The 14,814-nt window shown below is 36.6% G+C and overlaps 1 protein-coding gene across 1 annotated transcript in view; it reads left to right on the forward strand.

Annotated features, from left to right (window-relative positions):
- The window catches only part of grik3 (glutamate ionotropic receptor kainate type subunit 3), a 227,024-nt gene that overhangs the window by 178,225 nt on the left and 33,985 nt on the right, over positions 1-14,814 (forward strand). Inside the window, exon 12 of the mRNA XM_052146972.1 lies at positions 189-307. Within this exon, the coding sequence (XP_052002932.1) occupies positions 189-307 (119 nt within the window). The remainder of the gene's footprint in view (positions 1-188; positions 308-14,814) is intronic.

Below are 14,814 nucleotides of genomic sequence, written 5' to 3' on the forward strand. Positions count from 1 at the left end.
GTCAGCTTCTGGCTCAGCCAATGGTGTGAGTTAAGGGTGGTACTAACTGTTAGTCTGACCAAAGGGACATTTGGGAAACAATCATGATTTTGGGAATTTTGTTTAGTGCCGCTAGAGTTTTCAGCAATTACAGACCTGTTAATAAGTAGCAGAGGTAAAGTTGTCCCTATCTCTGGTTCTTGCTACAGGTTCAGTCCGTATGAGTGGTACGACGCCCATCCTTGCAACCCCGGCTCTGATGTGGTCGAAAACAACTTCACCCTTCTGAACAGCTTCTGGTTTGGCGTGGGCTCCCTCATGCAGCAAGGTACAGTGCACCTGAACTTGTACTTTGCTAACAGAATGACAAACAAACCAGAAAACCTGACAACAGCGTGACGTGACTGTCTTCCACCCTTTACCTGTCAGCAGCGTGTGGAGTTCAGACTCTTCTGACAGGGGGAAGAAGTATTTATCATGTTGTCAGTGAGATGGGGATGAGGGCTGTCAAACATGTGTCATACACACTGGCAGGTTGGAGCTATAACAGATGCGCTTGTTTCTTGACACTTGGCTGCTTTCAGAGACCTTCTCGTTTGTGAGTTTTAGGTTTGGATGAAAGTCGACAGAAGATTGTCTCTATCTCAACACATTCACAGTGGGACGGCTCTGTGGTTCATCACATCTCTTCACGTTGTTCTCTCTTTTTTCTTTCCAAACTTGCTTGGCCCAATATACTGTTCTGTTTTGATTTCTTTGACTCATTTCGTTCATTCACTGCAGTTGGCATCTGTTTCATAGAGACATTAGAGTTAGTGATGGGAATTTATAACGGAATTAATGATTCTCGTAACAATTCCACTGAACAATTCCATTAACGATTATTTTGGTACTTTCGAATCAATAGCAGGCCACTTTTTAGAAGCCTACTCATCTGGAAGCATTGCGAATGGTGAAGTCAAATCGTAAATTACAATACAATATAAAACAATGTATGTTTGTTGTACATATAAGACTATGGATGTGTTATGTGAGTGGAGCGGCATGACAAATCTGAGCTTCATTGTTTTCTCTCACTTCAAGAACGCTCCACTAATGCTCTATCATGACCAAAACACCTGTTAACGGACCTAATGCAATAATTGACCACGTATTAAGCAGAGTTAAACACTATTGGCATGAAGGAAAGATGGTATTTCTGATATAACCAGAAAAAATTTGATAAAAAAAAAAATACTAATTTAAAATCTAGCAGCACTTGGTAATGTTCGACCTCCAGCGCAAAGTTTACTTTCGCTTTCTGTTTTCAGGCTCCTATTATTGAGATAAGCTTGCGGTAAAGCTTGACTTAACTACATGCTTGTGTCTCATCTCTTTGTTCTTACGTCAACTGAAATATAGTTAAAATTAATGATGAGATGGCGAAAGAAAACACGAGTGGGGAGGTGATTGCCACGATCAAAGGTTTTTGTGAAATCCTAAAAGATGTGTCCAAAAACACAATGATAATCCATTCACATGTGGAGAGAAAATCTAAAGGTTAGTAACACATATATCTATATCTCTCCCCTATTAAATATTTTGAATAATCATTATAATCTAATGCATCACAATCTTAACTGTAGGCTTTTATGTCCCATATTAAATAGAACTGAACCTTTAATGACGCAAAACACTAACTGAACTAATCAACATGTTAATATTGCATAGTTTGACATTAATCGATTGCCATCTAAATCTATTTTAGTGCCGTAGGCTAATTTATGCATTATACATTTGCAGATGAAGAAGCTCAGCAAATAATAGAGGAAGATTTAAAAACGCTTATATTTTTAAAAGTGTACTCTGCATTGGACATATAGTTTTGTTAGTCTTATCTAGTTTTGATTAAAAAAGTTTAGAACATTCTGAGACTTCCGTTTACAGAATTATAGGGCAAGGTTAATTAAAATAATTGCAATAATATAAAATAATAGGCAATAATACATAGACCTAATAATTTTAATTTTTGTTATGTAATGTTTTGTTTTTGTTCTGGTAATTTATTATAATATTTTTAATTTTAAAGCAAAAACATTTTTTTTTATTTTTTTGTTTTGCATCTAGCAATTTATTTAATTGATCAAGCCCAGAGAATGCTGCCGATATGTTTCAAAAGTAAGCTATACAAATTATTAAATTTAGTCTTGGGCTAATGTTAGTGTTCTAATAAAGGACATTGTAGCTTTTCTTCTAGTATTGTGTATTTATTTTTCATTTAATACATCTTCTGCATGGAAGGTTGTGATATTAAAAAGCACACTGAAATAACTGTACAGTGGTAAATAGTGTCCTTTCTATATTTTAAATACCCATACTAATGCATTATGTAATTGAGAGTTACTGATGCTTCATATAAAATCAAATGAATATCAATAAGATAATCATGAACCTCCACCACTCATACCTTTACCATGATGATTTTGATAGATCTCTGACTATTGCTTACTGGAGATCTTTAATGTGTTTCAGGGATCATTTTGACATCAACTTTGCTGTCTGAATTGTATTATTATAAAGATATTTGATCTAATATTGCTGTTGCTCACTCACACGGAATTGACTGAAGCAGTGCATGCAGAATTAATTTTAAAACGCAATTTAGTAAATGTGCAAGGCCATATCACGATTTCAGTCTTATCTCATCAATTGTGCAGCCTTAATTGATATCATACCTATGTCTCAAAGATGTCAAAGCATTTTGGATAATTTTCCCTCATTATGTGAGTGGCTCTTTTAAAGCTGTCACCTATAAGAGAGATGTCACGTCTATAGCACCGGTTTTTCCACATTAATGTGAAAATGACATAGGATTAAATATTAAATACACAACTATTACATGTTCTCAGGAGTGCCAACCCTTCTACATTTTGATGCTATAATTATTTCTGGATTGTGTATTTCAACTCACAGATTTTTTTTCAAAGTGTGACATTTACCTAAAACTCATGTCCATTTTCATCACATTTGTAATGAAAGTTCCTAATCTAAACTGAAAAATAAATAATAGTAATAATTGTAAAGGGGTTCTGATTAATATATGCAAATAGTAAACAATTCAAATATGTGCATATATAAGCTGTGTTCAAGGGTAGGGTGACATAACATAATTTGCAATGTAATGAGAGTGGGCAGTTGTTGCTCAGCTCTTTTTGGTATAATTGCAGTTTTCATGGTAACATTGGCTTATTGGTTATGGGCCTCAATTAAGGATTATGGGTTAAGGGTTTGTCTTGAAAGATTTATACATCACAAAAAAGCGATTTCTCTATGCTGAAAACAAATGGGATTTTTAACACTACTGCACACGGAACAGTAGTGTTTCACTCGATATACAGGTGAAACTCGAAAAATTAGAATATCGTGCAAAAGTTCATTAATTTCAGTAATTCAACTTAAAAGGTGAAACTAATATATTATATAGACTCATTACAAGCAAAGTAAGATATTTCAAGCCTTTATTTGATATAATTTTGATGATTATGGCTTACAGCTTATGAAAACCCCAAATTCAGAATCTCAGAAAATTAGAATATTGTGAAAAGGTTCAGTATTGTAGGCTCAAAGTGTCACACTCTAATCAGCTAATTAATCCAAAACATCTGCAAAGGGTTCCTGAGCCTTTAAATGGTCTCTCAGTCTGGTTCAGTTGAATTCACAATCATGGGGAAGACTGCTGACCTGACAGTTGTGCAGAAAACCATCATTGACACCCTCCACAAGGAGGGAAAGCCTCAAAAGGTAATTGCAAAGAAGTTGGATGTTCTCAAAGTGCTGTATCAAAGCACATTAATAGAAAGTTAAGTGGAAGGGAAAAGTGTGGAAGAAAAAGGTGCACAAGCAGCAGGGATGACCGTAGCCTGGAGAGGATTGTCAGGAAAAGGCCATTCAAATGTGTGGGGAGCTTCACAAGGAGTGGACTGAGGCTGGAGTTACTGCATCAAGAGCCACCACACACAGACGGGTCCTGGACATGGGCTTCAAATGTCAAACGTCTTACCTGGGCTAAAGAAAAAAAGAACTGGTCTGTTGCTCAGTGGTCCAAAGTCCTCTTTTCTGATGAGAGCAAATTTTGCATCTCATTTGGAAACCAAGGTCCCAGAGTCTGGAGGAAGAATGGAGAGGCACACAATCCAAGATGCTTGAAGTCCAGTGTGAAGTTTCCACAGTCTGTGTTGGTTTGGGGAGCCATGTCATCGGCTGGTGTTGGTCCACTGTGCTTTATTAAGTCCAGAATCAACGCAGCCGTCTACCGGGACATTTTAGAGCACTTCATGCTTCCTTCAGCAGACAAGCTTTATGGAGATGCTGACTTCATTTTCCAGCAGGACTTGGCACCTGACCACACTGCCAAAAGTACCAAAACCTGGTTCAATGACCATGGTATTACTGTGCTTGATTGGCCAGCAAACTCGCCTGACCTGAACCCCATAGAGAATCTATGGGGCATTGCCAAGAGAAAGATGAGAGTCATGAGACCAAACAATGCAGAAGAGCTGAAGGCCGCTATTGAAGCATCTTGGTCTTCCATAACACCTCAGCAGTGCCACAGGCTGATAGCATCCATGCCACACCGCATTGAGGCAGTAATTAATGCAAAAGGGGCCCAAACCAAGTACTGAGTACATATGCATGATTATACTTTTCAGAGGGCCGACATTTCTGTATTTAAAATCCTTTTTTATTGATTTCATGTAATATTCTAATTTTCTGAGATTCTGAATTTGGGGTTTTCATTAGCTGTAAGCCATAATCATCAAAATTATATCAAATAAAGGCTTGAAATATCTTACTTTGCTTGTAATGAGTCTATATAATATATTAGTTTCACCTTTTAAGTTGAATTACTGAAATTAATGAACTTTTGCACGATATTCAAATTTTTCGAGTTTCACCTGTATTTATATGTACTTTATGTAAGGAATAATTGACGACGGATTGTTTAATTCTTGAAAAATAATGCACACCCGAGGTGGTAATGTGGCCATGACATGCAGCATCCATCGTTAATTACTTTACTTATACCATGGTTACCACTGGTTTTCCTCCCTAAAACGCTCTTGTGAGTGGAACTACTTTCTTCCGCAACGGATTCAGCATCTTGATTTGATACAGTCTGAGACTTGCAAGGCTTGCACTGCTTTACTGGAGCACTTACTGAAGTAACAAGGTAGTGTGTGTGTGTGTGTGTGTGTGTGTGTGTGTGTGTGTGTGTGTGTGTGTGTGTGAGCGTGTATTTATCACTTTGTGGGGACCAAATGTCCCCATAAGGATAGTAAAACCCGAAATTTTTGACCTTGTGGGGACATTTTGTCGGTCCCCATGAGGAAAACAGCTTATAAATCATACTAAATTATGTTTTTTGAAAATGTAAAAATGCAGAACGTTTTCTGTGAGGGTTAGGTTTAGGGGTAGGGTTAGGTTTAGGGGATAGAATATAAAGTTTGTACAGTATAAAAACCATTATGTCTATGGAAAGTCCCCATAAAACATGGAAACACAACATTAGTGTGTGTGTGTGTGTGTGTGTGTGTGTGTGTGTGTGTGTATGTTTGAGGAGAGAGAGAGAGAAACTGAGAGAGATCGCGTGTGGGATTTCCTCTGTTTGTTACACTCTTGTCAGCATTAACATTGCTTTAAATTGCCAAGATGTAACTTTTAATGCACTTCTCATTGTTGTCCTTGTATATAGGTTTTCCGTTGCAAAATAACTGTTTACATCCCCACTGAGTTGCAGGGGTGCGCATTAATGAAGGATCTGTTCTTTGTGTGTGAGAGCGAAAGAGGGGAGGGAGAGCATGAGGGTGCTTTCCACAGATATTAAAATGTATTTCGGATAATATATAAATAGTTGTATTGTTCAATTCATGGGGTGTGTTGACATTACTGCTCTGTTTGTTGGTCACAACTCGATGTGTGTGCACATATATATGTGTGTCGGTGTGTGTGAGTTTGGGTGAGAGCGCAAGGGTGCTTTTTAACAGAAATTGAAATACATTTTGGAAATTATAGACATTGTTTTTCATTACTTTCTGAATTAGCCAATGTCTTTTTTTTTTGGCTCTTTGAAAAATAATTTGCAAAGTGATATGGAATCATCATTCGTTCAAGACCTGGAACTACTTCATAGCCGTGTGTTTACTGGAAAATAATTGCACACCTTAGAATGTCCGTCAACCAATCAGAATCAAGCATTGAAAAGGCCAATGGTAAAAACATATAATACTTTAAAGTGCAATAAAACATATTTAAAGATCCTTAAATTACAACAAAATGGTTGTAAATTTGTATCTTTAGTTGCAAATTTTTATATAAAGAATTAGTGATTACAGTGAAAAGACTTAAGTACATTAGCACAGTAACAGCTCTCTGTTTATTTTGAGATGGACATGATGAAAAGAATGACTTGTGGTTATAAAGTGATTCAAGAACCACTCTGGGCCTCGTTTCCCAAAGGCATCAAAACTTTAATTATTAATTAAATCTATTTATAGTTAAATAGACAAAGCTAATAATAATAATATGAATAAATCCATAAAATGGATAATCAATATAGATAAATAGATAGATAAATTATTTAACATAGGTGTGGACGAGTTGGTAACAACTAAGTGGTGGCACGATTGTTGCCGAAAACAAAATTCCAAACATTTATAAAGTTACGCACAACGATAATGAAGTTACAAGGATGAGCAGCAGCACTATACGGTCACATTTCAGCACTTCATGTACATGGACAGCAACTCTCTTAAATAGCACTTAAAGCACATCCTTGCGCATTCATGTTAAAGGAGCAATATTTAACATTGACATCAAGTGTTTAAAATGGGTACTGCAGTCCAAATTCTAAATAATATAGAGAGTTGTCTCCCCCACGCCCTCCTCCCCTAACTTGAAGTTTACACGGGTTGCCAGGTTTTGGACACGCAACAGGAAGGAGAAAACTGACAATGGCAAGCAACGAGCCTTACACTGTAAGTTGATGAGCTAATGTATAAGTTTGCAATGTTTTTATTGTTTGGAAATGATAAACCAGGTTATGTGGATTTTTTATAACTCTGTCAGTGTAAGCTAGATGTATTGTTGGCTTCCATGGCTGCAGTGTGCTGTGCTTGCCCACTAACTTGTTTCAAATCTGGCAACCCTGGGTGTCATAATACTATTGGGAAATGGGCAGTGGGTGGGTTCACACATGCCAAAGCATAAACAGAAAATCCAGAAAGGACATTTCAAAGTAGAATATACTGGCTGTAGCATTGTTTTCGGAGAAGCCAGTATTTTAACTTAGCATGCATGTTTCCTAAATCTCTGATAACATATTATGCAAATTTTATGCTTTACTAGAGTAAATATATTACATATTACACATACACCTTTAAGTGCAGTTTTGGGAAACACACTTGAAAAATTACGAAGATTCGTAAAATTGCTCATAGAAAATACTCTTAATCGTTAAGATCAATCATTATTTGGAAACAAGGCCCTGATAATTTCAATATTCAAACTGATAACTCATGAGTTCAAGATTGATTTCTGAGTCTTTAAAAAGACAAAGAAAACTATCATAAGACTCATTCACAAATCAAATGAAAGATGTGTTGTCTATTTAATGGCTTGGTGTTCTTTCATGGCACACAAAAATCTTTAAAAGTAGGAACGGGTTCTCAGAAAGAACCAGTTCACGATTCCCAACCCTAATCAGAGTGTTAGCTTTTATCTTAACACTACACTAAAGTAAATGGCACTCTCTTTCAAAAAGTGTTGCCCTTATTACCACTTTAAATATGTTCTTTGTCTTAGAACTGAAGCGGCACCTCACAGAATTAGATGAAGGACGAAGCTATTAAAGACATGTGGTGGCTGATGCTGTTTTCACAGCCCTCACAGGCACACATTACCATGAGATACCCCCAAACCAAACGGCATAATAAAGCAGGCCCGGGAGTAATGAAATGTTTTACCTCATGTAAGGAGACAAATAGAAAAGACTATTGTGAATCTATGCCCACGAGGAGCTCAAATCGGCTTCACATTTCATTACTTACAAAATCTCCACTGATCTGCATGTGCTACCTGTCAATTTGAAACAGTCTTTAGACACCAGAAGCTGTGCAGTCCTACAGCACCAGATTCAAAGCTAGTCAATGAAGTTCTGCATGATTCTCAATGCTGTGCAATGTAACCTTGTGCGTGATGATTTCTTTCTTTCTTTCTTTCTTTAAATTGCATGAATGTTTCATAATAAATAATTGTCACAATTTAGTTGAGTTTAAATTATCTGAGAACATCTTCAAGTGTCAGATGAATTAAAAAATAAGACTTTATTTATCCAAGAGGAAATTTTGAGTCATTGTTGCTCAAGTACAATAGCAGGTATAATCAGTAAAAAAAATAAGGATCTACAGAATAGCATAGAACAGTTTTTCCACCATTGGGCCGAACCGTTCTCATCACAAAACCATTCTGCTCCGTACCAATCCAGGCCAGTTGGTGGAGTTAGTTTCTTTTTCACTGATGTGCTATGAAATCAGGAGAAAGCCCATATCAGATCCGTCTGTTGGTGACGGAAAGAGGTAAACATTGGAGCGAGAGTGTTGCGCTATGGAGGATGATCACATGTTCCAGTTTTTAGGATTGCTTTTTCACTGGTTTTACTCTGCTAAAAAACAGCATAGACATGGACCATGTCGCAAAAAGGAAAGTCAAGGGGGAAAGGCGCAATGTTTACTATCATTTGCTGAGGGCTTATTTTACCTCCGTACACGAACATACAGAGACGTAAAAGTTCCCAGACTAGCTTAAAAGGTTATTTATTGACAAAATGTTCAGTAAGTATTATATGAAAATAGTATATGGGAATATATTGATGTATTTTGCTTTTAAATGAGCTAGTAATCTACTTCCCTGATGAAGAAGGCGAGTAGAAAATAAATGTAGGCAACCATACTAGTTAAAACATCATAATACAATCATGAAGATACACTAAACGAGTTGCCACATACTAAAGTCATTCAGCCAGCATGCTTGAAAATGGTTGAGTATGGTTAGTTAACTGTGCCGAGAATTCTGGGCGAGAACGGTTTATAATCGTGCTGTGCCGAACCACGCTCAAATAGAAAGGCTACTATACCCGTTCCACACCACACTCAGAACCGTTTGGCCCAATGGAGGAAAAGTGGCTAAAGTTAAAGTATACAATTTATATGAAAAGAAAATCAATTCTGTTTTTTATACACCAGAGAGAGTTAACTTCTTTGTTACTTGAATTCGTTTCTAGGTTGTAGGAAAATACAATGATACAATACAATGATCTGCTCTTCTCACTGGCACGTGCGTTCAACAACTGGGCTTCCCTCGATATTGCGGAGCGCAGACATCAAAACTGACCAATTTCAATTGTAGTGAGACTAGTTTAAAGTGTTACGGAGATTGTCAATTCAAATCACTCAACAGTAGCAGCCCTGACATGCCAAACAGCACTGAGGAGGAAAAGAGCAATGCGCCAAAAATATTTTTACATGAGTAAAAGTAACTGTTATATTTTGACAAAATTTTATATTTTTATTTGAGATAATCTAAAGGTAGAATCTATTAGACCTCATTTTATATCAACAGTGGCAGTTGTAGTTAAAGTTTCAAGATGTGTTTCAGCTAATATTTATTTTTCATAAATACTGTAATTTATTGTTATATTACTATTATTTGAGACTAGCACACTAACCTAACCATGGTAATGAGCATCCTTTCCTTCTGTGTAATATGTGTATAAATATGTAATATCAGGCAACTAACGTGATAATAATGGGCCCATATAAGTAAATATACTCTTCAATTTTTGAAAGGAGGAGATACAACTTCCTGTAGATTTTGACATCAACAACAAAAATAATGTCACTTGATGCATGTCCTTGTACTGGAAAACCATGAACAAAACTGTACAACATAAAAGGAAATGCAACCCAGCATACATTAAATACAGGTTATGTTTAATCTATGGCAGGTCGACACTTGATTTCCAATGTAAATTCTGTCCTGAAGCAAACCCAGTTGAGAACCACTGAGTTAAAGGTACAGACAGGAGCAGTCTGGCTGTGCTGTCACACACCTACAGTAACTGTTAACTGTTAATAATCATAGGACATTACTTTAAAAGCTCAAACAGCTGATGTTATTTTTCATTTAGTAATTCATTTAACATGTAAACTAACATGCTTTATTTATATAACATGCCATTTTTTTATCATGTTTATAATTCTGTTTATTATAAATCTGTTAGTTTTCTTATTTTTTCTCTTTATTTTATTTTCAAAAGAGAGACTTTTTTTACACACTTCAATAAAATAAATGGTTTCAAGTTTCAATTATAATAAAGTGTTTGTTCAAAAATAACTAAATAACCCTTCTGTTTTCACTAATAATAGTAATTGTGTAATACCGTGAAACCGTGATATTTTCTGAGACAGTTATCATACTGTGAAAATCTCATACCGTTGCAACCCTAACTTACACATAACGCTACATACTGTACACGCTGAATAAAATGTTTGCATTAAAACATTTAAAACATGGATTTCACCCATGAAATCCACTACGACATCGTGATACAGTCCGCAGCGATGACCTCTTGAGTCTATCCCTCACAGCCTCATTTTCAGTCCCATTAAGAATCAAAGATGGCACTAGTGTGAATAAGGTCTATAGTATGAGCCTATAGAATGCAGGGTTTCAACTGAATGACACTCTCTTAGCACACTTTACTGACTCGTGAACTCAGTCAACTGTAACATGGGATAACGCCGCCATTAATTTGCACCATTGTTTTGTTTTTTACAATAGGGCTAACAGATCAAATTATGACAATGCATGTTCGTTTTTCAAGAAGTTTCTCTGAATAACCAATTTTATGAAGCCACAGTTACAATTTATTAAAAAAGGACAATATTCTAGCATTTCTTTTTTCAATTATAGCTTACTATGCTAAAGTTTAATTATTGAGCTATAACTTTAAAGCAGCCAATAATTCCTTGTGTTGTTTGATCTCCATTTACAAATTCAAACATGAAATAAAAATAATAATAATAATGTTTACCATGTTAATAATAGTAACAAACTCTCACTTAGTTTGAAACAAAAATAACTAAATATGCTATGTGTGATTTTGCAAACAAGTCTTGTTACTTTTGTTGTTTACTATGATGTTAAGGGTCATTCTGGTCTGGTATCTACAGGATATAATTTATTGTTGTCGTTACTGTTATTATTATAATCATTTTTATGCTTGTTTTGTCATCAGTCAAGTTCAAGTCATATGTCTGATCACTTAGAAAACTAAAAGCACATCTCTTCTCAACAAGTCACACAAAAGTGCTGTGTGAATGATCACAATCATTTAAATGTCTGTAGCATATACAACGTGGGACGAGTTATAAGCTGAAGTTTAATACTATGGGTTAGAGATTTGTTCCAATCCTTAACCCTAAGTAAGAGCAATAGTAAGAGTGATGCCTGCTCACAAAAATGGACAATATTCAAATGCATTTCTATCCTAGAAATAGAATCGAAATTCCAAGACTTCTTACCTTTGCACAAACTTGTAATGCTGTGTAATGTTGTGCAGTACCAATTTGCCCAATGTCCCTAGTCTTGAATATATCTTCATCTATTTGTCTTACTGTTGTTTAAAACATTATTCAGCATTCACACACTGAAACTGAAAAGGCTAAGTAGCAGTCAGAGTATTGAATACCAGCCTGCGGTATTGAGCAGCTTTGGCTTTCTTCTTTACCAGATGTAGGTGGGAATGTTAAGTGCAGGTAATTATTCTCATTGGGACATGCTTTAACTTGGGCTGCACTGATGTTTCAGTGCTTATGAAAGAAATAGCTAGAAAGGGAAAAGCAGGTCATCATAATTAATATCACTCTGAAGCAAGCCCATGGAGAAAAACCCACAGCCGGCCACACTTTACCAACTCTGCCTCTTCTGCTTTTTCCTCGCTGATAAGCAGATGTTTAGCTTTAGCGTTATGCTGGTGAAGCTGTCAGCTGGCTGTTTGTCATGACATCAGCATTTCCTTTATAGCTTGCTTATTGAAACGTGTAAACGAACATCCAAACAGCGAGACCAAAGACTCTCGATCACAAGAGTGGATTTGATTCTGTATGTTGTGAAAACATTATCTTTATTATAAAAAAGATTAATTGCTAACTGCAGATGGATTTTAACCCATGCAGATATAAACAGAAGAAGTGAAAAAATCAACTGTTTGTGTACTTCCTTAGCTGTTTTGGGACAAAAATGGCACCCAGTGAGAAAGGACATTTAGTGATGCCAGGGGATGTCCTAAATCAGAAAATGAAAGTATAAAATAAAAAGTTTTCAACCCCCCCCCAAAAAAAAATATTTTAGGGATATTCAGTAGTCATTATAATTAGGTATATATGAAAACAATAAAAGTCTATGGTTCCTATTAAGATTTATTTCACATCTCATAATTCATACATTTTTACGTGACTTACATGTCTCTTAAAATACTCTTGTAACGGTTCAATAAAATGAAGTGGGAGAAGGCGATTCCAACTCAGGAATGTCACTTTTTATTGATACAAAATAAAACATGTTCGCTTAGAGCGCAACGGTGAAACTTCAATTTAATGGCAGCGGCCAACACACAAACAGCTCCTCAGCTGGGCACTCTCTGCACACTCAGAGGACTGGCCCCTTTTAGTACCCCATCTCTCACTACGAACACAGAAACAAGCAATTACTAGCAATTCATCTCAGGTGAGAACCCTTACGCTTACTCTCTTTCCAGACAAATGCTTGACCATGCCCTCGCCTCCACAACTCTTTTTTGTGGGTCACTTTATATAGTAGTAATAACATTGATTTAACCAGTTTAGACTAAAATTAATGAATGGAAAATAAACAATAAATTAACATACAAATAACAAGTCAGTTAAAGACAACTACAGTACACTTTAAAAAACTAATAGGCTACATAAGGGAAATAAAATATTAAAATATTACATACAAGAAAAAGCAAAAAAATACAAGCATTAGAGATGTCTATATACATAGATATATCTCAAGATGGCGCTGCAGATGGCTACTTTGGTGTGGAGCTCTCTAGATTTTTTGTTACTTTTGTTTGTTTGTCATGTTTTTTCACTCTTCCCCAATCAGTTTCACCAGGGAAAAACGGCTGAATATTCGGCAGAGTATACCTGATCATTTTTGGCCGGTGTTTGATTATTCCGACGTTTTCTTAGACAGTTGGAGGCACAGTGGTGTCTACAAGCGATCCAAAAGACGCATGTGCAGGAAGCGAGCCGGTGCACTTGGGAAGCTTCTCCGCTGTCAAGTATTCATCTGGCTAATGTCTGCTCCCTTAACCTCACCCATGAACTGACAAAATACAAACAATACATCACATGCCCCACCAGAGAAATAAATATATTGGACCACTGCTACAATGCATATCGCTCTGTCCCACGTGCAGCTTTGGGACTCTCTGATCACTGTCTGGTTCATCTTCTCCTGACCTACAAGCAGAAACTTAAATCAGTTAAGCCTGTAGTGATTAAGGACCAAGGATGCAGAGCTGGAACTACAAGCCTGTTTTGACTGCACTGATTGGAATGTTTTTGAGGCTACAGCCACAGAACTGGACGAGCTCACAGATAATGTGAGATCATATATCAGTTTCTGTGATGATATGTTCATCCCTTCTTGGAAATTTTTATCATTCAATAATGATAAACCATGGTTTACAGGAAAACTCAGACAGCTTTGTCAATGCAAAGAGGATGCTTACAGAAGTGGGGATAAAACATTATACAGCCAGGCCAGGCACACATTTACTAAGGAAATCAGTGGCTAAAAGAACCTACTCTGAAAAGCTGAAAAAACAGATTTCAGCCAACGATCCTGCATCTGTGTGGAAAGGCCTGAAAAGCATCACCAAGTACAAGACATCTCCCCCTCGCTCTGTAGAGAATCAACTAATGGCTGATGAACTGAATGTGTTTTACTGCAGGTCAAAGCCTCACACCCCTCCCCCATCTCTCAGGACCTGAAGTGGGACACCCACATAGACACCATTGTGAAGAAGGCTCAGCAGAGGTTGTACTTCCTTCACCAGCTGAGGAAGTTCAACCTTCATTGAGTCTGTCCTGTGTACATCTATAACTTTCTTGTTTGGTTCAGCCACCAAATCAGACAGAAGGAAACTACAATGAACAGTCAGGACTGCTGAGAGGATTATTGGTACCCCCCTGCCCACCCCGTGATTTTATTTGTATGTGTACAGTATGTCTATTTATACCCCTACCTTGTTTTATATTCAGAGTCTCACTGTAATGTTCTGTGTGCACTTATCTCTCCTATCACCGAAGAAAATGAATTGTGTATGTGAGAACACTTGGCAATAAAGCTCATTCTCATTCTGATATTTAGAAGCACATTTCAGCAATTTAAACATTTAAGATTAATCACATTCAAGCGTTTGTTCACCCAAAAATGAAAATCCTCTCATGATTTACTAACCTTTAAGCCATACCAGATGTGTATGACGTTCCTTCTACAGCAGAAAATAAATGAAGATTCTAAGCAGATTTTAGCTCTGTTTGTCCATACAATGGATGTAAAGGGGTGCCATCAGGCTGCAGGCTGTTTGACGGTCCAAAAGGCATATTTAGGCAGCATAAACGTAATCCACATGACTCCTGTCAATCAATTAATGTCTTCTGAAGCACCTCGATAGGTTGGTGTTAAAAAAAAATTGATAACTAAAAT

Source organism: Xyrauchen texanus, chromosome 17 (assembly GCF_025860055.1).
Source record: "Xyrauchen texanus isolate HMW12.3.18 chromosome 17, RBS_HiC_50CHRs, whole genome shotgun sequence".
Taxonomy (NCBI): domain Eukaryota; kingdom Metazoa; phylum Chordata; class Actinopteri; order Cypriniformes; family Catostomidae; genus Xyrauchen; species Xyrauchen texanus.